We start from the raw sequence: 27367 nt of genomic DNA, 5'->3' as shown, positions 1-27367 counted from the left end.
TGCCCTCAGAAAGAGTTTAATAAATCAAGCGTCCAAGCTATCAATGATGATGATGATTTTCTTTGAGGGGTGATGGGAAACAGCTTTCTATGAAGAGAATGGCTGCTTGTTTTGCTGTGGGTTTTCCTTGATATTATTGGACAGACTTGTATGCTCCCAAGACTTCCTGTGTATATCAAAGTCAGCCTTGGTCCAAAAGGAAATGGGGCATATTTGGGTCAACTCAATCATCAATAATATTTATTGAGCACTAGCAAGGACTGTCCCAGAAACAACTGGATTCAGTGAAGTGATACCCTGATGGTTCTAAAAAAAACTGCCGTAGCTAAGTGGGAATTTGTGAGCTTTAGAGAATATGGCTTGATACATAAAGAACATAGCTTTTGACATATTACTTCATCAAGCTTCCCAAATCTAGCTTACTAGCCTGATCTCTCTGCTGCTTGGCGCTATCATATTTCCTCCTGCCTCAGGGACATTTCTACAAGGATGTTCATTAATTCATTCGTTCATTCAATAGTATTTATTGAGTGCTTACTATGTGCAGAGCACTGTATTAAGCGCTTGGAATGTACAAATTGGCATTTGTACATTGTCCCACCATCATCTCAAGTTCAGCATGTCCAAAGCCAAAATTCTCAATTTTTTTAATGGTGTTAAGTGCTTACTATGTGTCAGAAACTGTACTAAGAGCTGAGGCAGATACAGTATAATCACACTGGACACGGTTCATGTCCCACATGGGTCTCAAAGTCTTAATCCCGATTTTACAGATGAGGAACTGAGGTACAGAGAAGTTAAGTGACTTGCCCAAGATAACACAGCAGAGAAGTGGCAAAGCCAGGGTTAGAAACCAGTTCTTTCTGACTTCCTGGCCCATGTTCTCTCCACTGGGCCATGCGGCTTTTCCTATTAAATCCTCTCCTCCACATAACTTTCCTATCACAGTTTGCAACGGCATCATCCCCCACATCTCTCGAGCCTTGTAACTTTGACATTATACTTGATTCTTCTCTCTCTTTCAACCTACATATACCACTGCTCTCCAAACCTATGAAGCCCTCCTGAAATCACGTCCTCTGGAAGTTCCTCACTTAATACTCTATCACCCCAGTTTATATTCCCTCAGACCAACTGCTACTTCAATTAAGCACTGGGAGAGTATAATATAACAGAGATGGTGCACAGGTTCCTTGGCCACAATCAAGTTACAGTCTAGAGGGGAAGAAAGAAAATATGAATAAACTATGGATTTGTGCTGTGGGCTGAAGGTGGAATGAAGACTAAGCCCCCCTTTTCCTCTGCTCCCCCTCTCCTCCCCATTGCCCTGACCCTTTGCCTTTGCTCTACCCCCATCCCACAACACTTGTGTATATATGTATATGTTTATAATTATAATTCTATTTAGTTTTATTAATGATGGGTATACATCTATAATTTTATTTATAATGATGCTTGTTTACTTCTTTTGATGTCTGTCTCCCCCCTTCTAGACTGTGACCCCGTTGTGGGCAGAGATTGTCTCTATTTGTTGCTGAATTGTACTTCCCAAGCACTTAGAGTGTTGTGCACACAGTAAGCTCTCAGTAAATACGATGGAATGAATAAAGAGTGCACACCTGTCCTTTCAGGCCAGTTAAAATTTGGGTCACAAACCCTGTAGAATTGATGTATAAATCTTTTTATTCTACTCCTTTTTCCTATCTTTGAATTTACTTTACTGTCTCTTTCTTTTAGTGGGACTCTCCCAAGTGTATAGGTGATTAGTGCAATGCTTTGCACACAGCTGCTTAATAAACACTTCTGATTGATTAGCAGATTGATTGGGAAGTGGTGTGGTCTAGTGAAAAGAGTGTGGGACAAGGATTCAGAGGAACCTGGGTCTTGTCTACTTTGTGACCTCGGGCAAGTCGCTTCTTGGTCCCTCAGTTTTCTCATCTGTAAAATGGGGATTGAATTTCCATTCTCCCCTCCCCCTGCCCACCACGTTTAGACTGTGAGCTCCATGTGGGGCTCAGATTGTATCTGATCTGCTTGTGTTGTAACTACCCAGGACTTAGGACAGTGTTTTGCACATAATAACAACTTAGCAAATACCGATATTTTATCATTATTATTATTATTCAATTTACTATCATTAACCTATACTGCAAGCTCACATCCTAACAGCCTCCTGTGATCCATGACATGCTGGGTGGGAAGGGTAGTTGATGGCACAGTGTCATGTAAGGGAGAATCTGGATGACATGTGGCATAGAGAAAAGGTCACATTGCCCGGCATCAGCTCCTGCTTAAGTCAAATTAATTAACAGTTCTTCTGGGCTAATCTAAGTGGATGCACCCCCTGGCAAAAGTGCTCTCTGTATCTAACCCCAGCCAAAGCATGGCCTGACAGTCTAGAAACCCTTTTGCGTGCTAAATGGGGGATAAGAAGAATAGATAAAACAAATCCACATATAACCTCAAAAAAGGGAAGCAGAGTGGCCTAGAGGAAAGAGCCCTGGCCTGGTAGTCAGATAACTTGAATTCTAATCCTGCCTCCTGTCTGCTGCTGTGACCTTGGTCAAGTTGCTTGAATTCTCTGTGCCTCAATTCTTGGTGTGGCAAATGAACACTGTATCCTAATCGCTCTTATTTAAAATGTGAACCCCATGTGGAACAGGGACTTTGTCCAACCCGATCATCTTGCATCTATCCCAGTGCTTAGTACAGGCCCTAGAACACAGTAAGGAATTTAACAAATGCCATTAAAAAATGGAATTTTTTAGTTTCAACCTTGCTCATCATCCAACCTTTCATTAGAATGGTTAATGGAGAGGCAATGACTATCAACTGAAATTGCTCTTCTCCATCCAGTTTCTGTTTCCCCTTGGGCAGAAGGGATAGTGAATAGGAAATGCCCATCAGTCAGCAAGGGAAGAGATGAGAGAGAGGCCTGGATGATTAAACGCTGGGTAATCAAGTGATGACACTCTATATCTTAGAAAGCACAGAACTTCACTTTGTAGTGAATATATTTGCTGGACATGATGCCATGGCTGTTGTCTCCTCTTGGAGCTATCCCCAGAGGCATCAGTTCATTGAGAAAAAAGACATGAGACTGTTTCACAGGGTCCTCTTCTGCCTCCCACCCCTTCACTGTGGGAGTCTCATTTCTGGGTTCCCTTCCATTCTCCATCAACACCCACTCCCTTGGAGAACTCATTCACTCCCATGGCTTCATCTACCATCTCTATGAAGATGACTCCCCAGACTACTTCCAACCCTGACCTCTCACTGCAGTCTCGTATTTCCTCCTGCCTTCAGGACATCTGTACTTGGATATCCTGTGGACATCTCAAACTTAACATGTCCAAGACAGAACTCCCCATCTTCTCACCCAAACCCTGTGGGCCCTTTCTTTCCCATCAATAAAGACAACACGACTATCCTCCCGGCCTCGTGTTACTTTGGCATTATTCTCAACTCATTTCTCTCATTCAACCCACATATTCACTGTGACCTAATCCTGTCGGTTCTGTCCTCAGAACATTGCTAAAATCTGCCCGATTCCATCCAAAGTGCTACTCTGCTGATCCAAGTACTTACATCCCACTTTCACTACTGCCTCAGCCACCTCGCTGACCTCCCTGTCTCTTCTCTCTTCCCATTCCAGGCCATACTTCACTCTGCTACCAAGATCATTTTTCTAAAATAACTTTCAGTACACGTCTCTCCACTTCTCAAGAACCTCTGATGGTTGCCCATTCACCTCCGAGTCAAACAGAAACTTCTTACCATTGGCTTTAAAGCACTCAATCACTTTGCTCCCTCCCAACTTACCTTGCTGATTTTCTACTACAGCTCAGCCCACATGCTTTGGATCTCCAACTTCAACCTACTCACTGTATTTCAGTCTCATCAATCTTGCCACCCACACCTTGCCCTCTTACTCCCTCTGGCCTGGAACTCTCTCCCTTTTCATATATGACAAGCCACCCCCTTCCCACATTCAAAACCTATTACAATCACATCTCCTCCCAAACCCCTTCCCCAACTAAGCTCTCATTTCCCCTACTCCCTCTCCCTTCTGCCTTGACCTTGCACTTGGATTTGTGACACTTTAAGCACTTGATATTCACCTCACCCTCAGCCCCACAGCTCTTGGCTGCATCTCTATAAAGTATTTTAAATTATCTCTCTCTCTAAACTGTAAGCTCCTAGTAGGCAGGAAATATATGCCTACCAAGTCTGTATATCATACTTTCCCAATCACTCAATAAATATCACTGATTGATTGATGGCAGCAGAGTGCTATTCTAGACTAACAGTGAATTCTAAGGCTGTACAGTTCCCTATAACCACTAAGCTGATGGTGCATGCAATCTGTGTGTCCTTGAGGACATGGTCTATTTTAATTCTTTTTGCTTGAACGGGAGTGATTGCTGCCTAAACTTCATCTAGAAACCATTGATCTCTTGGAACTCTTGTTGTTTTTGAGTGGGTTTTGTTCTTTATTTTTAATGGTATTCCTTAAGCTCTTACTATGTAGAAGTCACTGTACTAAGCGCTGGGGTAGATGCAAGATAAGGTTGGACAGAGTCCCTTTCCCATGTAAGACATAGTCTAAATCTCCATTTTACAGATGAGGTAACTGAGGCACAGAGAAGTGAAGTAACTTGCCCATGGTCCACAGCAGACAAGTGGAGGAGTCAGAATTAGAATCCTGGGCCTTCTGACTCCCATTCTCTGGCGACTAAGTCATTCTATTATGGCCCTCTTGTTTTTTAATAAACCTCGCTCATTCATGTAGGCATCTTCTGCTAGGCAGATGTATTCTTCATAATCATATTTCCCATTTCCACAAAGCAGTTCCAGCTTTAATTACCCAGCTTCCAGCCACCTCCCAGCTGCCCCTTAAATGCCCAGGGAATGACAGTGCAAGGGTCAGCTCTGGTCCACCCTTTCCACAACAGTTTTAGTGAAAGAGCAGTTTGCTTTCATCCTTTCTCATTATTTTACCTGACTGAACTACCAGGCAGGCAGCTAGTCTGCCATGATGAATCCATCTGAGAATTGTGATGAGGCTTGAAAGACCACATAGCTTCACACTGAAACTACTTCCCTCCATCCGAAGACATTCAAACTGGCCAGCCTAAAGACAGGAAAGATCTGCCTTTTGAAAATGATTCATTCTTGCATCCAAGTTGATTGGAGGCAGGTTTAGTCAAACAGATGGGTCACATGTCAGTTGGAGACGGTGGAACAAAAAATGAAAATGCCAGGAGCGAGGTGATTTAAGTTTCCAATAGTATCTCCAAGCAGTTTCACAAAGACTCTGTTTGTATATATACGATTGGGATTACCATCAGACAATCAAATGTACCCAAACTAAATAGTATATACTGTATGTCTAGAAATCTTTTCATTTGGCATACTTTCTCTTCAGTTGATAATGACAAATATATTCACCACTGCAACCGTGCACCAGCTTCAGATAATTGTGCATATCTGTGAAGACAATAAAGTATGATATATCCATATATGCATGTAGGTGTCAATCAGTGGAATTTATTGTGTGCACACCTACTGTAAGTGCTAACTGCTTGGGAGGATACGATACATAAATTTGCTAGACGTGATCCCCACCCGCTAGAAGCTTACAGTCTAGTTGGGGAAGACAGAGCACAAGTTAATTATGAATAGGAAAGCAGAAAAGTATATGGATTTGTACATAATTGCTGTGAGATGTGAGTGGAGGGAGTTAGTTATCAAGGTCCTTAAGGGATATAGTCCCAAGTACATAGACAACACAGAGGGGAGAGAAAATAGGGTGAGGGGCTGGAAGGTTAGTCAGGGACGGCTTCCTGGAGGAGATATGATTTTTGTAGGGCTTTGAAGATGGGGAGAGTGGTGGTTCATCAGATATGAAGGAAAAGGGACCTGAGCGAGGGTTAGATGGCAAGAGAGAGGCATGGTAAGTGGGTTGTTTTTAGAGGGTAAATAGGAGTGGGGGGAACCTTCTTGCTGCTGATGAGAGCCTTATGTTTGATATGGAAATGGATAGGCAATGATTAGAGGTTTTTGAGGAGTGAGAAGAAGTATGAATGACTTTTTAGAAAAGTGATCTGGGAAGCAGTGTGAAATATAGACCGGAGGGGGAGAGGCTGGAGGTAAGGAGGCTGATAATAATGATGGTATTTGTTAAGTGCTTACTATGTGCAAAGCACTAGCTGAATATGACAAATGCTTAGACCAGCATGGTGCCAGTTGGTCTGGAGAGGACAGGGAGCATTCTAGAGATGTTGTGAAGGTAGAACAGCAGAATTGGATGACAGACTGAATGTGTTGGTTGAATGAGAGCGATAAGTCGATGATAATGCCAAGGTTGAATGTTGGTGAAACAGGAGTGATGGTGATGGTGGTGGTGATGGTGTTGCCTACAGTGACGGGGAGGAGAGGATCTTGGAGAAGACAAGATTTGCGTGCAGAGATGAGGAGTTCTCTTTTGGACCTGCTAAATTTGAGACAAAATTTAGGCCAAATCAGAAATTTCCTGGAATGCATGGGCTCTAATTTTCCCAAATGTAATTTCTCAGAGCAAATCTAGGCACCTTTCACTGGAGGGTATAAGAGGACTTTACAGATTAATATTGCACCATCTCCTCCATAGGTCACGAAGATACATGGCCTCTTCTCTACATTGCACATCAATTAGTCGATGGTATTTATTGAGTGCTTACTAGATGCTGAACACTGTACTAAGTGCTTGGGAGAGTACAATACAGTATAGTTGCATAAGTGCTCAATAAATACGATTGATAGCTGGTAGAAATGATCCCTACCTGAAGGAGCTGTTGTTACTAATGTTCAGCTTTTCCCCTGATCTTACCCTCCCTACGTACACAACCCCAAAGTTTAACAGCCGTTGGAAGATCTTACGATCATTGTAGAGCAGGGAAACGGATATGAAACTGAGTTGAGCACACAGTGAAGTGTAACCTCTAAGTCTTCTAACCATTCATTCATTCAATAGTATTTATTGAGCGGTTGCTATGTGCAGAGCACTCTATTAAGCGCTTGGTATGTACAATTCGGCAGCAGATAGAGACAATCCCTGCCCATTGATGGGCTTACAATCTCCTTAATCAAAATGATTGTGGGGGAAACAGCAAGGCCTAGTGGAAAGAGCAGAGGACTGGACGTCAGAGGATGTGGGTTCTAATTCGGCCTTCACCACTTATCTGCTATGTGTGATCTTGGTCAGGTCATTTAACTTCTCTGTTCCCTCATCTGTAAAGTGAGGATTCAGTATCTGTTCTCCCTGCTACTTGGACTGTGAGTCCCTTGTGGACTTCATTATCTTGCATGTACCCCCCGTGCTTAGTACACTGCTCGACACATTGTAATCACTTAAATACCATTATTGTTATTATCATCATTATTGTTATTATTATTTGGAAAAAACTATAAGTGGGGTGCCTGCATGTAGAGATGGGAGATTTATAAAAAGGGAGGATCCAACCTAGTGATGTTTAATCTTCAAATGAGACATTTCATTAGGAATGAAGTTTGAATGTTTCTCAATATTGGGTTCTTTCATCTTCTTTTAGTTTTCTCATCATATTTTTCCAATATTGCAGTCGGGGTCACTGAAACTGAGGAGGATAGACAGTGTTTACTGATCCGTTGTGGTCCCGTTCCCTAGCTCAAGATAGCCTTATCTTGGCAATCTTTCCCACCTCCACCCTCCCTTTTCCCAGACAGCTTTATTAAATTCAGTTACCTAGAGGAATGACCTCTCTGTCTGAAGATTTATTCTGTTCTGCTATATAGAGCTAGAGAAATGGAGATATTGCCATCTGTTCCTCCCTTCTCTCCCTCCTTCCTCCGCCCCTCTTTCCTTCTCATCGCTCTGCTCCCGCTTCTAGTATCTCCAGTCAGGGTCCTCTCCAGCACACAACTTGATGTTCTGGAAATGGGGTTACAGAATGCCAAAAACATCAGTTCTTCTCAAACCCTAGGGAAAAACGAACATCTGAGCAAATTTAAGTTCATATCTGATACCTGAAGACATGTGGTTAACCTGATACTCAAATCCACTTGGACAGAATTTTTAAAAAAAGATTTCTCCTAAGATTTCAAACCTACATTCTCCTCGTGTTTAGAGGAACTGAAGTAGGAAATGAATGGCATTCTGGCTTTCCGTCCAAGTTTACCCTGAATGGAAATGAACTAGCCAACAAAACAAAACAAAAATAAAAATGAATCCCGGTAAAAGTTTCTTCTTAGCTACTGAACCCTCCAGACTAGTCGATGGAGAACTGCTTCTGGAGGAAGGGGGAAGAAAGCTATAGATTCGAACTTCTTTCAGAAGCATCAGAGACTTCTTTCCACCTCCAAACACATGCGTACGTGCCTCTCCTTCCCCGCTCCATTCACTTCTGATTGAGAGCTGTTGAGACAGTTATTTCAGTGCTGTTTTGGAAAAGTTTGAACTGTGTGGGGGTTAATGATGATGATAAAAATAATAATGATAATAATAATAGTTATTGTTAACAATGTGGTACTTCTTAAGTGCATACTACATGCCAAGCTCTATACTAAGCACTAGAATAGATGCAAGATAAGCAGGTCCCACAGTCTAAGTAGGGAAACAGGTATTAAAGCCCCATCCTCTCAGTTACAGAGAGCAAATCATTTGTCCAAGCTCACACAGCTGAAAAGAGGTGGCGATGGGATTAGAACCCAGGTCCTTTGACTCCCAGGTTGGACTCCCTCCATTAGGCCACGCTACCTCTCAGGCGTGGCATCAGAATAAGCCACAAATGGAAAAAGAAATGACCATCATTGGTGAGCAATCTCTAGTCATCTACCAACCTGAAGTGTTTGAATAAAGCTACTGCTCTTTTTAATGATACCACTGTGGCAGTCTTCCCAATAATGACAAAAAAATTCACCAGCCTACAGGTGACTATGCTACTCCTCCTCTCTGCAGGCTACAGTGTCAGCCTGCTTTGCATATAAAGGATCACCAAGAAATGAACATGCATCTTCTACTTAATACACATAAGTAAATACACACACTGTTGAGGTGTGTATGTCAACCAAAAAACATATCCCATGAATGAGGTGAAAAAGTTCTAGAACGAAAGTTCCTTGAGGGCAAGGATTGTGCCTATCAGTCTATTGCATGGTATGGTCCTAAACTCTTTGGCAGTGCTCTGCACACAGTAAGTGCTTAATAAGTGCCATTTATTAGTTGACTGGTTGGGAAACTTCAAAAAGAAGTTGATTCCATCCCCTGCCTTCAGAGGATGACTTCTGAGACTGGCCTCATAGAGCACTAGAGTTAACCAGTTAACCAGTTTCAACTAGAGAGTTCTCCTAGATGTGCAGTCCAACTCCAGCTTGCTACAGTTTAAACTCCTTTCCACTTATTGTATTGAAAGAGGCTTAGTCCCCCTCTGGAATACATATCAAAGGCAGAACAGCGGGAGATAGGCAGAAAGAAATGGATCCCGACAGTGTAGCGTTACTCTGTAATGAGAAGTGGAGAAATCGGTTGTCAGAGAGTGGAAAGAGTTGAGGGATGTAACTGGGGAGGGTAAGACCTGCAGAGGAACTACTGAAAACTGATCAGTTTCTTGAATTTTTCTTTCTCAACAAGGTCCCAAATTATGAGAACAAGTACTCTCTGAATGACATTTATCGCAGATAAATGTAAAACAAATGAAAGGAAATACTTCTTCACTTAGTGTATAATCGGTCCGTGGAATTCTCAACCACCAGAGGTCAGGGAGTCAAGCAATGGAGCTGAATGAGAAAAGGAGAAAAAAATAACCTGGCCAATTGTATGACCAATAATAACATTTGTAATTGTGCATTAAGATAAGGATAATGCAGTCTGAGGCCTCGGGGCATAAAATGATCACCTCATTGGTCAGGAAGGAATTCCCTCCACTATCATCCCTCCCACCTTGGCTTGTATTGTAATTTGAGTGAGGTGCATTATGGGAGACATATTTTTTTCCTGGAAGTAGCCTATTTGTACTTAAGGAACCATGCCAGAAAGATCAATGGTAAAGCTTAAATGGGATCAATCAATCAATGGCATTTATTGAGTGCTTACTGTGCGCAGAGCCCTGTAATAGGCTCTTGGAAGAGTACAATTCAAAAAGATTAGGATTAGATGATCCATGCTCACAAGGAGTTTACAGACCCAGAAAACCTTGTGTACTAAGCACTTTTGTATATGGCCTCATATAATATTTCATAGTGTGGTGAAATGAAAAACTGTTCAATGATGAGTAAGAATGCAGTCTTCCTCCACAATAATTTCTGGATTTTCCCTTTCCTTTCAACTGATGGTGTCCATCTTGGTTTAAACCCCTGCCATCTCACAATTAGACTGAGGTAATACTCTTCTCCCTTGTTTCTAAACTGCTAATTTCACTCCTCGTTCTGTCACCCCTCTTCCTCCCCCGCCCCCACAAGACAGCAAGGATTGTCTCTACTTAGGTTTGTGTCCTGTCTCAAACACTGTATCATAATCAGTGGTATTTACTGAGTGCTGACTGTGTGCAGAGCACTGTACTGAGCACTTGGGAGAGTACAACAGAGTTGGTAGATATGTTTCCACTCCACAACAGAATGCTCTGCACAGAATGAGTTCTGAATAAATGCCTTTGATTGATTAATGAATTGATTGAAGCTGCCCAGATAATCTTCCAGAAACATCATTTGTTCCATATCCCTTCACTCTGCAAAAATGGCAGTCTTTACACTCCATATCAAGCAGAAATTCCTTCCCACAGCTGTGCCCTAGATTTCTCTATTTATCAGATTTCTTCACCCCAACCAGGTCACACTCTTCACCCATTTCAAACTCACCTTTTCTCTTGACTCTTCAGATTCGGATTCATGCCATCCCCTCTTCCTGGAACTCTCCCTCTGCCTTCCCCAGGTTATAGATCTTCCCATCTTCAAAACTCTCCTAAAATTCCCCTGTACTGTACAGCGATACAGTAAGAAGAAGGGAAATCCAAATTGCAAAGTCTATTAGGTCTCCGAATCTCTCTCTGCCAAGTCTCTACTATGGTTCATTCTCTCTCACTTTCTCTATCTCTCTCTGTCTCTATCTTCCCCTGTCTCCCCCTTCCAATCTCCCCATCCCTCAGAAGCAAAACCCAAGATTCCTGTAGTATCTCTATGCCCTCCCACTCTCCCTGACTCCGTCTTTGCTTCCACAGTGATACTGGGCTGCTTGCGAACTCATCCTTATGTGGGGCAGAAGGGAAATGTGTTCCTCCTGCCAAGACCTGGCTCTGATTTTATTTTTTAAAGGGAGAAATATGAACACAACCAATCAAGTAAATGGGGCCAGCTTTCTGTGTTTTTTTTCTTTCCCGTACACAAATGTCAAAGCCAGAATACAAAACCTCATCTTATTCAGGGTGACTTCAGATCAACCTGGGAAAGAGGACAAATGGGAAGAATGTCCCAATTACTTCACCAGACCTTAGCCTGCCATTTGATGATGAAGTTTCAACTAAGTTGCATCAGAGTTGCACACAGTAAGCTCTCAATAAATGCGACTGATTTGAATTGAATCAATAGACTGCAGAGTTGGAGACTGCAGAAAGGTTGGATTTGAGGGGAATCCTTTGCTTAAATACCATGACACCACTAATAATACCACAATACTATAAATAAGAATAATATAGTGGTGTTTCTTAAGTTCTGTGTATCAAGCACTGAACTAAGCACTGGGGAAGATACAAAATAATCAGGTTAGACATAGTGTCTGTCCCATGTGGGACTCACAGACTAAGGGAGAGGGAGAACAAGCATTTAATCTCTATTTTACAGAAGAGGAAACTGAGGCTCGGATAAATTATGTGTCTTGCCCAAGATTACATAATCAATCATTCATATCTATTGAGCACTAACTGTGTGCAAAGCACTGTACTTAGCAACTGAGAGAATACAATGTAACAGAGCTGATAGACATGTTCCCTGCCCAAAGCGAGATCACAGCCTAGACAGAATTTACACAGAGGACAACTGGCAGATCTGGGATTAGAACCCAGGTCCCCTGACTCCCAGGCCCTGCCCCTTCCACTAGGCCATGATGCTTCCCTATTATTCCATCATTATTACTCCGTGGCCTTGCGGTGATCTGAATTCAGGGAGAACACTGGAGTGGAAAATAGGGGACTGAGGACAGTTGTTTAGAGGGGTCGCTGGCCCGAGAACATTAAGGCACATCTGAAAGGTCCAACATTCTTAAGTCTTCCTGTCAGGGCTGCTGCTTACTTGCTGTGAGACCTCAGGCAAGTCTTTTAAACTTTTTCTGCATTTCAGTTTCTCTTGAACAGGGGATGATAAATCTGACCAACATCACTGGGAACACAAAAACAAATGAGAATACAGGGCTCAAAAAGCAGGAGCTAAATTGCAGGAATGCAGGTTCAAACCAGTGTTGATAGTAATATCCTCTCAAAAAAAAATTTAAAAAGGTAAGACCACTAAGAAGCTGAGACTTGGCTGTTCCCAAATGTAGTAGATTTCCAGGGTTTCCTGGGTATTATTCAAGAATAATGCTGTTTATTTGAGAAGCAGCGTAGCCTAGTGGAAGGAGCACAGGCCTGGGAGTCAGAGGACTTGGGTTCTAATCCCAGTTCTGCCACATCTGCTGTGTGACCTTGGGGAAGTCAAGTCACTTCACTTCTCTGTGCCTCAGCTACTTCATATGTAAAATGGGGATTAAAATGATGAGGCCTATGTGGGACATGGACTGTGTCCAATCTGATTACTCTCCTCAGCACTTGGTAGAGTGCTCTGCACGTAGTAAGTGCTCAATAAATACGATTGACTGACTGATTAGCTTGCATCAATCAATCAATCAGTGTATTGAGCACTTACTCTTTGCACAACATAGTACTAAGTGCTTTTCACACAGTAAGCGCTCAGTAAATACAATTGAATGAATGAATATACTGTACTAAGCACCTGGAAGAGAACAGTATAATAGAGTTGGTAGACAGGTTCCCTGTCCATAATGAGCTTAGAGTTCATTCATTCATTCAATAATATTTATTGAGCACTTACTACGTGCAGAGAACTGTACTAAGCACTTGGAACGTACAACTCGGCAACAGATAGAGACAATTTGTAGTCTAGACAATTTATAGTCTGGGGGAGACAGACATTAGTATAAATAAATTAATTATGGATATGTACATAAGTGCCATATCTACCCCAGTGCTTAATATAGTGTCTGGCACATATATATATATAAAAGAGGGTGGGATGAAGAAATAATCAGGGGTAACCACATTTCATTGTGACCTTGTGGATGAACTTGAGAAGGAGGGGATTTGAGGAGCTTTGAAGTTGCAGGGCTTGAATGGGGTAGGGATGAATGGGTGAAAAAAAAGTTCTGGGTCTCTCCCAAGCCCCTTAGCTGAGCCAGAGGCTGCATCCTGCCTTCCAGCAGAAATCAGAGAATAGAACCACCACGCTGAACCCACCCCCAAACTCATTCAGGCTCAAACTTGCGAGGTAGCTGTGCCAACCCTTCCTACCCCAAATGTAATGGGGGTGAAACTAGTGGCATCACCCCAGCAATGAAAAGTTCTTGGGGGCTTATCAGCCCCAAAGTCTCCACAGAGTGGGCGTCTATGGCGTCTATCGAATGTAATACCAGGTTTCCAGGCAAGGTTTCAGGACATAAAATTTGATATCTTCTTGTAAGAGTTGAAATGTAAGTAACAGTAGGAAGATCTTTCTCTCATCTCCCTCTCTGGCTGTCTCTCTCAGACACATAAATGTTTAAGGAGTAGTTTTTCTCTCACTGGTTTGTATGAAAAAATTTTCCTCTCTCTCTCTCTCTGCTCCTCCCTCCGCCCCCCCACCCCCACCTCCGCCCCAAACACATACACATTTCACAGAAAATATTATGGGGAAAACTGGTTGTACATCCCAAGCGCTTAGTACAGTGCTCTGCACATAGTAAGTGCTCAATAAATATGAATGAATGAATGAATGAATGAATGAATGAATGAATGAAAGAAAATCAAGTTACAGGACTCCATTTGGAAACAGGCTATCTGAAATTTCCCTGCAGGGTGACTCCCAGTGGCCTTTGGGTGGCGTTAGGAGTCTTGTCTCACTTTCCCAGTCCTTCTTTTTTGTTTGTTTTTATGGTATTTTTAAGCACTTACTCTGTGCCAGGCACTCTACTAAGCACTGAGGTAGGAACAGGTTAATCAGGTTGGACACAGTCCCTGTCCCACAGGGGGATCACACTCTTAATCCCATTTTACAGATGAGGTAACTGAGACACAGAGAAGTGAGCTGACTCGCCCAAGATGACTGCAGATGAGTGGCAGAGCCAGGTTTAGAACCCAGGTCCTTCTGACTCCCAGGTGCATGCTCTATCTTCTAGGCAACGCTGCTTTGATTTTCTTACTGGTGGAAAAGCAATATAGAGAGAAGCAGCGTGGCTCAGTGGAAAGAGCCCAGGCTTGGGAGTCAGAGGTCATGGGTTCGAATTCCGGCTCTGCCACTTGTCAGCTGTGTGACCGTGGGCAAGTCACTTCACTTCTCTGTGCCTCAGTTACCTCATCTCTAAAATGGGGATTAACTGTGAGCCTCACGTGGGACAACCTGATTACCCTGTCTACCCCAGTACTTAGAACAGTACGCTTAACAAATACCAACATTAATTAATTACAGATCAAAGAGTAGCACTGGGTCATTTAGCTAAAGATCTCTTGTCTGATAGCCTAGCAGAGAGACTTCCTCATTTTTCTGATTGATCTGGAAATGTTACCTGGTAAGGCCCCCCCCAGATAGCTGGCCCACCTGAAGCCATGATTTTAGGAGGTTTGGTGCGGACTAGGGACAGACAGCCTAAAAGAACAGATCTTGGGAGGGATTTGAAAGGGGTGAGGGAGGCGGTATGTCAGATGACATTCCACAGCAGTGAAATGGCCTCAGGGGGAAGTCATTTTCTCACAGACCAATTCCTCTACAAGTAGAAGTTCTTTTGGTGCAGGACTGCGGCTTGTACACGGTGATCTATGGAGACAAGTAGGGATTTTCATTCCATTTTACTATAAATGGGGCTGTACTGAAACCCAGCTTATGTACAAGTGGATTCAAATGAATTCCCTTAGTCTCTGTAAAATTCTCAAATCGACACATAGAAATATAGATCATTGCCCATTCCCTGCTACCACCGAAAGTGTTTCTTTATTGTAGGTGTCTCTAAAGTCACAAGGGTATCTCTCTCCAGCTCGGTTTTCCTCTGACACGAGTCGTCTATTGAGTTTACTCTGAGCTCGATATCAAGTACAGGAACTCCAAATAAATTTTTGACACAAAAGTTCTGGGCTCTATTTTTGTGGACGTTTGTTTTGAAATTGATGCAATGAGCTTTGTAGACATAGAGGAAATTTCATGTGTGTATATCCATGAGAATGCCTGTGTGCTAGTGTCTGGGAGTGCGTGGCTGAAGAGCAGAGTGAGCAGAAGAAGAGATTCAGGGGAGTGGGTGATATTCTAGTACTAATTAATGGCACCCTTGAGAGAAATTCAAAGCACTCCTGTACACACTGTTTTTATAATTTTACTGGTATTTGTTAAGTGCTTCCTATATGCCTGGCACTGTGCTAAGCACTGGGATAGATACAAGCTAATCGTCTTATACACAGATCCATGTCCCTCATGGAGCTCACAATCTTAATCCCCACGAGGTAACTGAAGCACAGGGAAGTTAAGTGACTTGCCGTAGGTCACACAGCAGACAAGTGGCAGAGTAGGATTAGAACCCAAGTCCTTCTGGCCCCCAGACCCGTGGTCTTTCCACTAGGTCACGTTGCTTCTCACATTATTTTATTTAAATTCCACACCCAGTAAAATGCCCTGCACACAGGGTACTCAATCAATACCCTGAAAGAAAAGACCCTGAAAGAAAATTTGTCTTCACAACATGCCTGTGAAACCACAGCATGACCTAGTAGAAAGAACATAGGCCTTGGAGTAAGAGGATCTCAGTGCTAATCCCTGTTCTACCATTTGTCTGTTGTGTGACCTTGGACTAATCACTTAATTTCTCTGTGCCTCAGTTACCTCATCTGTAAAATGGGCATTAAGACTGTGAGCCCTATTTGGGACAGAGTCCAACACAATTATCTTATATCAACCCCAGTGCTTAGTATAGTGCCTGACATATAGGTAAAGGCTTAGCAAATAAAATAAAATTAAATCAAAATAAGTCATAAACTTTCTCCATCAAGGAGGGACACATGGTTACATTTTAGGTCATACTGACTATTCCTGTGGTGTCCATTGGCTTTCTGTGACTGAACCCATATGACTAAACTGAAAAATAGGCCTAATGAATTCAGTATTTCACATTTAGGCTTAAATGCATTGTGTTTCCAAGATGGATTTGGTTGGTTGTAGGCAGCCTGAAACTCATTTTCTTTCTCCAAAGTCTTTGCAATAAGTGTAATTCTTGATCTTAGATCCTTTTTTGATTCTTTCCGCCACTTTTTGATGCAGAGATTTCCCTTAGAGAAAACACTTGTGAAAATGTATCAGAACTTGAAGTTTTACTTCATCTTGTGGGTTGATGCAATTCTCTTTTCCAGGAAAATATCGCTAAGGTTAGTGGCTTGTTTTCTGTAGTCTTTCTAAGAAACCCATCCTGGCTTCTCTGGGTTTTTGGGGGTTTTTTTTGGTTTTTAACGATATTTGTTAAGAGCTTACAGTATGTCAAACATCGTTCTAAGCACTGGGGTAGGTTCACACAGTCCCTGTCTCACCTGGTATTTAATCTCCATATAACAGTTGAGGAAACTGAGTCCCCGAGAAGTTAAGTGATTTGTCGAAGGTCACACAGCAAGCAATTGACAGAGTCAGGATTAGAACCCAGGTCCTTCTGACGCCTAGACCCGTGCTCTTGTCGCAAGACCTCGCTGCTCCTGTGGGTTCCCATGAAGTCACTACTCCTTAAAATGGAGACCAAGATAAAATGAATAGAAATGAAATCCAGTTTTCACATTCTGGACCTCATTTTTATTCAAGAACTTTATTTGTGTTAAAGATGAAGTCTGATCTGTCTCACAAAGACCTGCAGGCTGAGGAGGTCTAGAAGAGTTGGGAACTTTTTGACATCCAGTGAGAACTGACAACAACAGACTTAATAGATTTCAAGTTTGTTTGACTAATTCTTTCACCACTTGTCAAAAGAACATACTTGGGTTTACGGTAACGAAACAAGCCCTTTCCTCTCCCATTTCTCCAGTGAGCAGTGCAGGCACTTGTGGTGAACACACATTACTGCTAACTGTTATGATGTTTGCTGTCAAACTCATTTATTTATGCAACTGCTGTGGAAAAGCCCGAGGCCCATGAGCAGCCATGAAAGATTTCAGAGTCACGGTGTGGGGTCATGAAAGGGAAAAAAAAAAAAAAGGCTTCTCCGGTTATGAGAAAGGAACTGACACAGGAAATGGTCACATATGGCGTAGATTTATTGTGTCCGGGGCTTCCCATTCAAATCTCATTATATCCACAGCTCAGAGTAGGGCATGGCACAACCACATTCATTTTAGTGCTGGCATCCGACAAAATTACCACTCCAGCTTCAAACAGAGGGCTGGTGAGGTGGTAGGTTTATCATTCTGTGGGGAGAGAGCCAAGGATTCTATTTATAAAAAATGCTATTTGCTGCCCCTGCCTTTAAATTAAGCCACGAGCATCATTTTGTTTAAAGTGGGCAGACTCGGTTTACTAGCAGAGAGGAAGAGGGAAAAGAGAAGGAAGGGATGAGAAAGAAGCTTGTGGTTTTAAATAAAGGTTACACACAGCAGGAGGACCCCAGGGAGGAAACAAGAGCAGTTGAAGGTAGATAGGAGGGAAAACCCACTATTAATTTTGCAGGGGCATTATTGTTAGCAGATAGAAGGACTGTGCCTGAATGTTTTTATTCCTTTCGTTCCTGCTCTCGTCTTTAATGAGTAAATTTTGACGCCCGAGTTTTCTGCTCCCCAGAGCTGAAATATTTCAGAGTCTGTATAATTTACTCTGGACCATCAGGAGAGGACACACTTCAAACGCCCAGGGGGTGTGAAAAAAAGCAGTAGAATCTGGGAATCACTTTAAAAAAAATAAAAAGTGCCCTGTCGCATTAGGAGAATACTAGGAAAATTAAAAAAGGTATTCATGTAAGTCAGTGATCAAATCCTCTAATTTAAAATCTAACAAAGTAATCCTCAAAGGGGAAAATGAATTGATACCATGTGTGAATTGATACCAGTTGGGTGATACTTTTCAGTTTTCGGTTTTCACTGTTCTCTTCCTGCCACAGCTCCCTTCTTTTTCCCTTTAACCAAAAAAGAGGAAAGATCACAAAACAATATTTACCCATTAAATGCCTGCCTGGAAACACTTTTTCTGAGGGGGGGGGGGAAGTGCTGGAAGGAAATCGGGTAACTATGAGGGACTAAGTTGAAATCTGAGGTCTCTCTTATAATGAAAGTTACTTCATTGTTGAGACCGTATTTTGCTGAGTTCTGATTATTGAATGGCACTCGACAAACCTCAGAACCTACAGTTACTTGCCTCTAAATTATTGAGAATTTTTCATCCATTCTTTGATCCACTCACAGTCTCCTCATTTCCACAGAGCTTCACTTATAACTTGGAATTCCTTTGTCTTGCATTTCCCTAGGGCCCACACATTATTTTAAAGATTTACAAATCGATTTAGAGATAAAGCCTGTACTTCAGAAACAGGGGTAACTCCACAGCATTACTGGTTATTATAAAATCATTTTCCCCAAATTATCTGCAATGCCGTGCAAGTTTTTCTTGAAGTTTTATTTGGGCTTTCAGCTCCTTCCATCACAATTTAAGAAGCACCATTTGAGATTATGAATTTTTACTCCCAACAGCCTTAGGCAACAAGACAACATATTTAAACATGGCTAAATTCATTCTGTCCTGACTTTATTTTATCTTATGGTCATTTATTTTTCTTCAATCAGAAATAATGAGGTGTAAATCTGATATGACAGAAGAAATTGTGAAAGATTTATTTCATTTTCCTTTCTTGAAAAAGAGAGAGTTATGTATTTTGTTTTTGTCAAAATCTCATATATTGTACTTTACCAAAAATTGTGAAAACTATCATGAAATGGACAAAAAAATTATTGAGGGAAATGGTAGTATTAACCCGAAGGAAAAAAAATCATTAATGTTGATGTATTTCATTCAATTTTAAACACATAACTTCTTTTTTCTTTTGTGGTAAGGGAGTGATGGAAGAATTCCCTGTGCCTTTGAGTCACAACATTTATTTTAAACATACTCTTTTTCTTTACTCCCTATCCATTTTTCTAAATAAAGGATATGAGTTGTTTTTTTGTTTTTGGGTTTTTTTTTTTGTTTTGTTTTTTTCCTGGGCAAAGAGGACCCCTTTGGCGTATTTTCTTTTCAAACGTGAAATGAGGTGGAAAATCCTCATTTCACGACAGGAAGGACAAATATTGACACAAAGTTAATATTTGTCAGAACCCTGGAAGCAACCTGAGCATTTTAAACACACACACACACAATCACATACACACTCCATCACCATCACCTTCCATTCCCTGGTTTCAAATTTGGGGAAGGGAGAATTTTGCTGTAAATCAACAGGGACCTGAGAATAAGTAAACAGATACACAAAACCAAGGTGCATGTGTTTTTTCTCTCTCTCTCCCCCCACCATACATACACAAATAGAACCTGTTTAATCTAATTTGCTCCTTTTAAAAAAAAGTCTTCTGGACTTTATCACTGTTATTGTCCATCTTGAATGCAAATAGCATATGTCAGTTCAATATTCAGTGGTCAGTCAGCATTTATTAAGTCCTGTCCACCCCGGCCTTTTTGAAAGGAAAAAGCCCTAGGGCAGAGGGACCACAGCTCTGACAGGCCCCTTCACTTATCTATTCACATTGATTATGAGAGTCAGCTGTGGCCAGACCACACTTTTCCCTTCTTTTCTCGGCCCCTCTTACAAGCACCCCTGCCTGGATTTTCATGAGGAAATAATCAGATTAGGCCCTCAGCGGTGAGTTCATATGGAGTTCTCTTTCTCCAGTGTGCTACTAACTGAATAAACGTGTTTGGTGGTAAATTGTAAATGGCATTATGATTACTAAGGCCAGCATGGGTTTCATTTAAAAGTGATCAGAATTGCAGGGCACTGAAATTGTGAGTGGCAGATAAAGCTATTTGGAGAAATTGGAAAAGAAAAGCAACGACAAGAAGTGAGAGGGAGTGCAAGAGGTGGCGAGGGAGAAGAAAGTAAGGGAGATACAGAAAAGAAGAGAGAGGGACAGAGAGGTAAAGAGAGAGAGAGAACGAGAGAAAGAGCAATGGGGAGAGGGAGAGAGAGACCATAAAGGGAGCATATAACCACTCTATAGTTGAGGACAAGAGGAGAGAAAATCCTGCTGTTATTGAAGAGTTGAAATATTCTGAATGTCACTGGGGGTCCTGTATGGTTGACGCTGAGAGATCAAATTATGAGCTCTGTTAGGCTTCCCGAATTGCCTGCCTCTCAATGGGGGTTCCCTGATCTCTCCATGATATAGAATAGACTTCCATGCTGTGCTTCCATATCTGTAGAAGGTAAATGGAGCTTGTATTTATTTTTCCTGACCTTAGTCAAATGTTTGTGTTGATTAGTGGGGTGAAAAACTGAAATCTGGGAGCTAAGGAGCTCAAAATAGCAGACGAAGTCTTTTCTGCAGCAGTCGTACCTTGTAAAGGAGACTGAATTTGTTGCTGAATTGTACTTCCCGAGTGCGTAGTACTCTGCACACAGTAAGCTCTCAATAAATACGATTGAATGAATGAAGGCCCCTTTTTTAAGTTAAATTCCAGAACGGTGTCACTGAGGTGAGAAAGAAATAAGCGTATTTGTCAATGACCCCTGAACAAGGCCCTTAGGAAATTGCATCGATGATGAAAATCAAATGTGTTTGCCATTTGTTCTTTGGGTTTCATCATCAAATATTGAAAATTCAAATCAAAAGAGGAAGCCTGCCATTTCCGCTAAACTCAAACTGCCCAATAATAATGAGAAATGGCAACTCATCTCTCTGAATGTGCCACTTAGTGAAGATGAGCCAACAGAGCTTTCTTCACTATGAGATCATCACTTTTACAAAGTGTTTACTACATGTTCACTAGCTCTTGGTGGCCAAAATTTGTATCCCAGTAATACACAAAGTCCATTTTTAGTTGATTTGCTAACCATTGTACTGTATTTTTTTTTAAGCAGAGGCACGGGAAGAGTTAAGAAGCTTATATCTAAGTATGGTATTTTGTCACTTCAGCTACAATTTGCAAGTCAGTTATTCTATTTGTTAATAGGGGAAAGTGATAATGTGCCCAGAGATAGTGTCTGATCAAAGGTCCTAGAGACCTGGCCAATAAGATGGTTGATTACAGGCGAAGCCCTAGTGGAAATAAAAATTCATTTGTGGTTTATTTCTGGGACTGTTTGATGTCTCCTCCCCTTAAAAAAATGAGAGTATAAATTACCTAAGGAAAGAAATAGTGCCTTTTCTATTTTAGGAACTCCTGGTGGGATGGAAAATCTGTGAAATTCATTATCCAAGAATATTGTGCAGACTGATGATATCAATAGGTACACAATGGCTTTGAGCATATTAATCAATAAGATATCTAAGTATAAAGATATGTTTGGAATGAACTAGCTAAAATTCTGGTGAAAAATGTGTCTGGGCCTCACTAGACCACAAGGCCCTTTGGGTAGAGAACATATGTACCAATTCTACTGTATTGTACTCTCCCAAGCACTTAGTTCTGCACACAGTAACTGTTCAGTGAATACTGTTGATTGATTGACATGAACCAATCGTAGGTTTCCTGTATCTTTTTTTGTCAATTACTGGAATATAATAATAATGTTTGTTAAGCGCTTACTATTCATTCATTCAGTAGTATTTACTGAGCGCTTACTATGTGCAGGGCACTATACTAATCACTCAGAATGTACAATTAGTTAACAGATAGAGACAAGCCCTGCCCAATAACGGGCTCACAGCCTAAAAACTGTGTGCCAAGCACTGTTCTAAGCACTGGGGTAGATACAACACCCATAATCAGATAACCCACATCCTCTGACTCCCAAGCCTGTGATCTTGCCACTCAGCCACGCTGGACATCCTCCCAAGTTTATACACTAGCTGTTTTTTTCTTGGGCACGTGGAGTGGGAATGGGAGAAGCCAGAGAATGTGTGACATTGAATACAGTAACATCCATACTACAAGATCCCAGAATGCCATGGGATCTCCTCAGGGTCATGGAAATACAAGCATTTAGAGGGTGAAAAAGCAGTTTGGCTGGTTGAACTAGGATGTCCCAATTTCAGGGGTAACTATTTATCTAAAATTGCATAAGACAATGTACCCCTCCGGGTCTGTTTTGTCTAAACTTGGAGATGTGGTCAGAAAATGGCAGGTACTTTATAGGCAGTCATTTTGTTAATCTAACCAGCAACGTCTTGATATTTGTGTCAGAGGCCCTGTGGGTGGAAGGGAACAGCTATGGATGTGTGTGATGAGCGCATGTGCTATAAGTCATAGTTCACAGAAGTTCTCTGTGGAAAAACTGGTGACCAGTAACAAGCAGCAGTTTGGTGGCTATATAAGAAAGGGCAGTCAATACATGGATTTTGAATTTGCCATTTGACCTTGGAATAATGTATTGGTTTAAGTTCAACACATCCAGTTGATCTGACATCCCATCAGAGGCTTTACATATGAAATTGGGGCCCTACGGGAAACCCAGAAAAGGGAACCGCGGGGAGAGACTGATGCCTATATCAGTATCTTTTTTCCTGCCAACCACTGAATCCTATGGATGCCATAATGCCACTCTCAGAAGCTTTATTTCAAAAGACTTTCGAAGTGCTGGATTGGAGTCAAAGGGGCACATAGGGAGCGAGGGGTAAACTTTGGATACACATTTTGAGGGGTATTCCATTCAGTCAATTCTGTTTACAGAGCATTTCAACTGTGTTTACCGAGCACTTACTGTGCAAAGTACTATGGGAGAGTACAATATAACAGAGTTGATAGACACACTTCCTACCCACAATGAGCTTACAGTCTGAGGGGGAGACAGACAGGATGATAAACAAATATATTACAGATAGGTACATAAGTGCTCTGGGTTTGAGGGAGAGGTGAATAGAGGGTGCAAACCCAAGTGCAAGGGTGACTCAGAAAAGATTTGAAGAGGAAAAGAGGGCTTAGTTTGGGAAGGCCTCTTGGAGGAGATGTGCTTTTAATAAGGCTTTGAAGCTGGGTAGAGTGACCGTCTCAGATTCCCACACCCAGATTCCCACATCCAGCAAGGGCTGTTTAAGTGATGTTCATGACATATCAATCAATAATAGGTAGAAACAATCTGCTGTTCCTTTCTCATATGCAATACACATAGTAAACACAAATATAATAATAATAACTAATAATAACTCATTACAATTTGTTGATTTGGTATACCTAAGCTCATTTCTTTTTAGCGGTCTTTTTTGAGATGAGGAGGTGTTACCTCAGTACATCTGTTTTCTAACATCTGGGGGTCCAGCTACTCACTCATAGTATACGCATCTAAAGAAGTTTTCCTGAGACTTTCACAGCATGGCTTAGTGGAAAGAGCACGGGTTTGGGAGTCAGAGGACATGGGTTCTAATCCCAGCTCTGCCACTTGTCTGCTGTGTGACCTTGGGCAAGCCACTTAACCTCTCCATGCCTCAGTTACCTCATCTGTAAAATGGGGATTAAGATGGTGAGGTCCATGTGGGACAACCTGATTACGTTGTATCTACCCTGGCACTTAGAACAGCGCTTGGCAAATAGTAAGCACTTAACAAATACCATAATAATAATAATTATAATGACCCTACTTGGATGAACAATATGTTTACCTGGGAGGATCTGACATTTGGGTGAGAAAAATCAAGCCTGTCTTTGGTTTGAAGGTTGATTCCAAAGGCCAGTGTTTCATTTCACTTACCTGCCTATGTAGTTGACTTGACTTTGCTTTTCACTGTGTCTCACTTATTCGAGTGGACTAGATAGATCCTATGAGAGTACAAGGAAGAGATGGAGTATTTCCTTAAGCCCCCTGAGCAGAGGGAATGTGTCTACCAACTGTCATATTATACTCTCCCAAGTGCTTAGTACAGTGCTCTGCACTCTGGAAGCACTCAATGAATATGATTAGTTGATTGATATCTTTTATCAAACATAGATGACTTTTTTATTTAAAAATCAACACTCTGAGTCAAAGAGCAAGAGGGAACCTAATTCCAAATAATGCTGTTTGTCAAGCACTGTACTAAATGCTGGAAAACCGAAATGGGCTCAAAACAGATGGCAGGGAGGAAGAGAGGGATGATTTAATCTGTATGTCCTTTCCCCATCACTATAAACTATGTGTATACCGTACTATTTAATTTTCCTCCCTTCCACCTGGAAAATGCCAGAAAATATGGGCATTCGTGCTTAGGAATATGGATCCTTTGAAAATGATGTCTGATCAACCCCCTTTCCTTTCCTTTTCTATTTTAGGTACTTTTAGAGAAGACAGAAAGTGCAGCTTCAGGCCAGGCATGGGAAGCTATGTATGCAAACAGACTGACTATGCAATCCTGGTCTTAGACAAGTTGGAGATATCTGAAGAGAACAAGGAACCACCTTCGGTGGTTTCAGTAACTGAGAGTTTCGTGGAAGCTTTCAGCAGCGTTGATGTTCAAAACTCCTGTTCTGAACCTGGGCCCACGCCAGCTTTCTATTCCATTTTGCCAACCAGTCATCCTACCACCGTCTGCTTTGGCGGTAAGACTCCTCCGGTGATGCGGCTTTACCTCACTGGGAGTGAAAGAGCCGCCAGGGTGGTCCTGTCAGTGTTTTACGATGAGCCCCAGAGCCCCCGGGTTTTCTATCAAGAAAGCTTCATCCCACCCTCTCCAGTTGGGTCAGCTTCTTTCCTGACCCTGGGAACCGTAGGCTCCAATTACTTTAGCTTTCAGGACAACCTTCTTTATATCATCCTCGAAGGGGATGATCCTGTGGAAGTGTGCTCTGGTTCTTCCGTCTACGTGGCCTTCACCGTGGCAGAAGTGATCAGCCAGGAGATCCACGTTCTGGTGGTCCAGCAACAGTTGGCCGATTTCTTACAGGTCAGCTGCGACCACCTCAGGGTGGTGTATTCCATGCCCGGTGACGAAGACAACTTAAGGGGCATAGCTGACAACGTGGCCAAGAGAAAACGTCACTGCCCCCCCGTAGCGTCTTGCCCTGGATATCAGAAGAGGACCAGCAAGCGGAGGAGCCTTGAAGAGAAGGCAGTGGACTGGATGTGGCCCTCACATTTCGAAACTGCGACCTCCTCCACAGTCATGATTATTGAAATTGGTGATCCACCTGCTCAAGGAAGAACTGAGTCATCTCCGTCCCTCTCAAGGCCTATGTTACAGGGTTTTACCCACCAGATTATCACAGCTCAACAGACTGGGATGTTGCAGAAAGCTCTGGATATGCCTGTCGAGGCTTTACTGGTGACACAGCCGACTGGAACGATTGGATCTGGGTGAGTGTGGACGGTGCTGAAAATCATTTGCACAGGCTTCAGTGACAAACGTGGGAATGGGGAGTTTCACCCTTATTTCTTGAAGGGAATAAGAGGGCCACAGAAGCTAACCTTCCAACTCCAGCTTGTATAAATGACTGTAGACTAGTGACTGTAGAGTAAAATTTGGAATTCAGAAAGCTACTTTTGATGCTCAGTTCCATTCACATTCCTCAAGGCCACACTGTTTCCTAGTTAGCTGCCAAAGTGTATTAATGAGGAATATAGGTTGTTTAAATGCCATTTTGTTCCAGTTTAAATGAAGAGGGACCCTTGCTAGATGAAAACAGAACCAAAAACTGCCATGGTCTCTGGCAAGCCCATTGGTCCTTCTAGCACTGGGTCTTTTAAAGGGTATTTATGGGAAGACTGTAATGGGGATGTCTCCTTACATCCTTATGGCAAAGGACAGTCATTCAATGACCCAAACTTTTCCTCTCAAAATCCATTAAGGATCTCTTGTCCACAAACCCCAATTCCATCAGAGTGGTAGGTCACTGACACTAATAATAATATGAAGCCACAAGAAGCAGCATGGCCTAGTGGAAAGAGCAAAGGTCTGGAAGTTAGAGAGGACCTGGGTTCTAATCCTACCTCTGCCAAATGCTTGCTATGTGACCTTGGGCAAGTTGCTTAAATTCTCTGTGCCTTAGTTTTCCTATTCATCCTTCTTCTTAAACTGTGAGCCTCGTGTGGGATAGGGATTGTGTTTAACCTAGTTCACTGTATCTACCCCAGTGCTTACAAAAGTGTTTGACAAATTAAAAAAAAACTCTGTTAACTTATGTTCCATTTCAATTTCTCTAGACTGTATTCTCTTCTCTAGAGGTTAAAGTCCTCTCTAGACTATGAGCTCCTTTGTAGAGTATAAGCTCCTGTGGGCAGGGAACATCCCTACCTACTCTGTTATATTGTCCTTTCCCAAGCTCTTAGTACTGTGTTCAGCACACAGGAAGCACTCAATAAATATGATTGATTGATTTTCCTCAATGGGAGAATAGCAATGGACAAATAAAAATGCACGAGCTACATAGAATATTTTCAATATTCTCTACTCCCCAAGATTTAGCACTCTAGTTCTCTCCAATAAAACGTCAGAAGGAAACTTCTTCCTAAATTTTTTGGTGAGGCTGTGGGGGAGTGGATTTAAAACCCAAGAAGCTATAGGGCTGGTTATCAATCATGCAATCGTTAGTTATTAAGTGCTTACTGTGTGCAGGTGCAGGACACTGAGCTAAGCACTTGGGAGAGTACAAAAATAAAAGAGTTGATAGACACATTCCCTGCCCACAAAGAGCTTACAGTCTAGAGGGGATCCCTTATTAAAGCACTTATCACACCCACTCTTTCACATGTAAAGATTAAATATGGGCCATCCCTCTGGGTCAGCCAGAAAAACACTAAAAGGACAGAAAAACTAGACTTCTGAGGTCAGTGTACTGATTCACTGATGGAGTCACTCACTGAGAGAGAGAGGAGCTCTCAAAGTTCACTACTACCAGTAGTTTTGGGGATATTTATGTTATGCCTTTTGAGATTCACTGGTGGAGTCACTCACTGAGAGAGAGAGGAGCTCTCAAAGTTCACTACTACCAGTAGTTTTGGGGATATTTATGTTATGCCTTTTGCATAATGTTTTCAACAGATTGCTAT

At 42.0% G+C, this 27367-nt stretch overlaps 1 protein-coding gene across 7 annotated transcripts in view; it reads left to right on the top strand.

The window, feature by feature from the left end:
* Positions 1 to 27367, top strand: part of PKHD1 (PKHD1 ciliary IPT domain containing fibrocystin/polyductin) — a 344877-nt gene that overhangs the window by 285586 nt on the left and 31924 nt on the right. For all 7 annotated transcript variants that reach the window (XM_029050691.2, XM_029050690.2, XM_029050688.2 and 4 more), the window contains one exon: positions 24655 to 25675. In XM_029050691.2, coding sequence (XP_028906524.1) covers positions 24655 to 25675 — 1021 coding nt within the window. The remainder of the gene's footprint in view (positions 1 to 24654; positions 25676 to 27367) is intronic.

The sequence above is a fragment of the Ornithorhynchus anatinus genome, chromosome X1 (genome assembly GCF_004115215.2).
Source record: "Ornithorhynchus anatinus isolate Pmale09 chromosome X1, mOrnAna1.pri.v4, whole genome shotgun sequence".
Classification (NCBI taxonomy): Eukaryota; Metazoa; Chordata; class Mammalia; order Monotremata; family Ornithorhynchidae; genus Ornithorhynchus; species Ornithorhynchus anatinus.
Note: the sequence above shows the minus strand (reverse complement) of the source record. Positions and strands in the feature narration are given on the sequence as shown.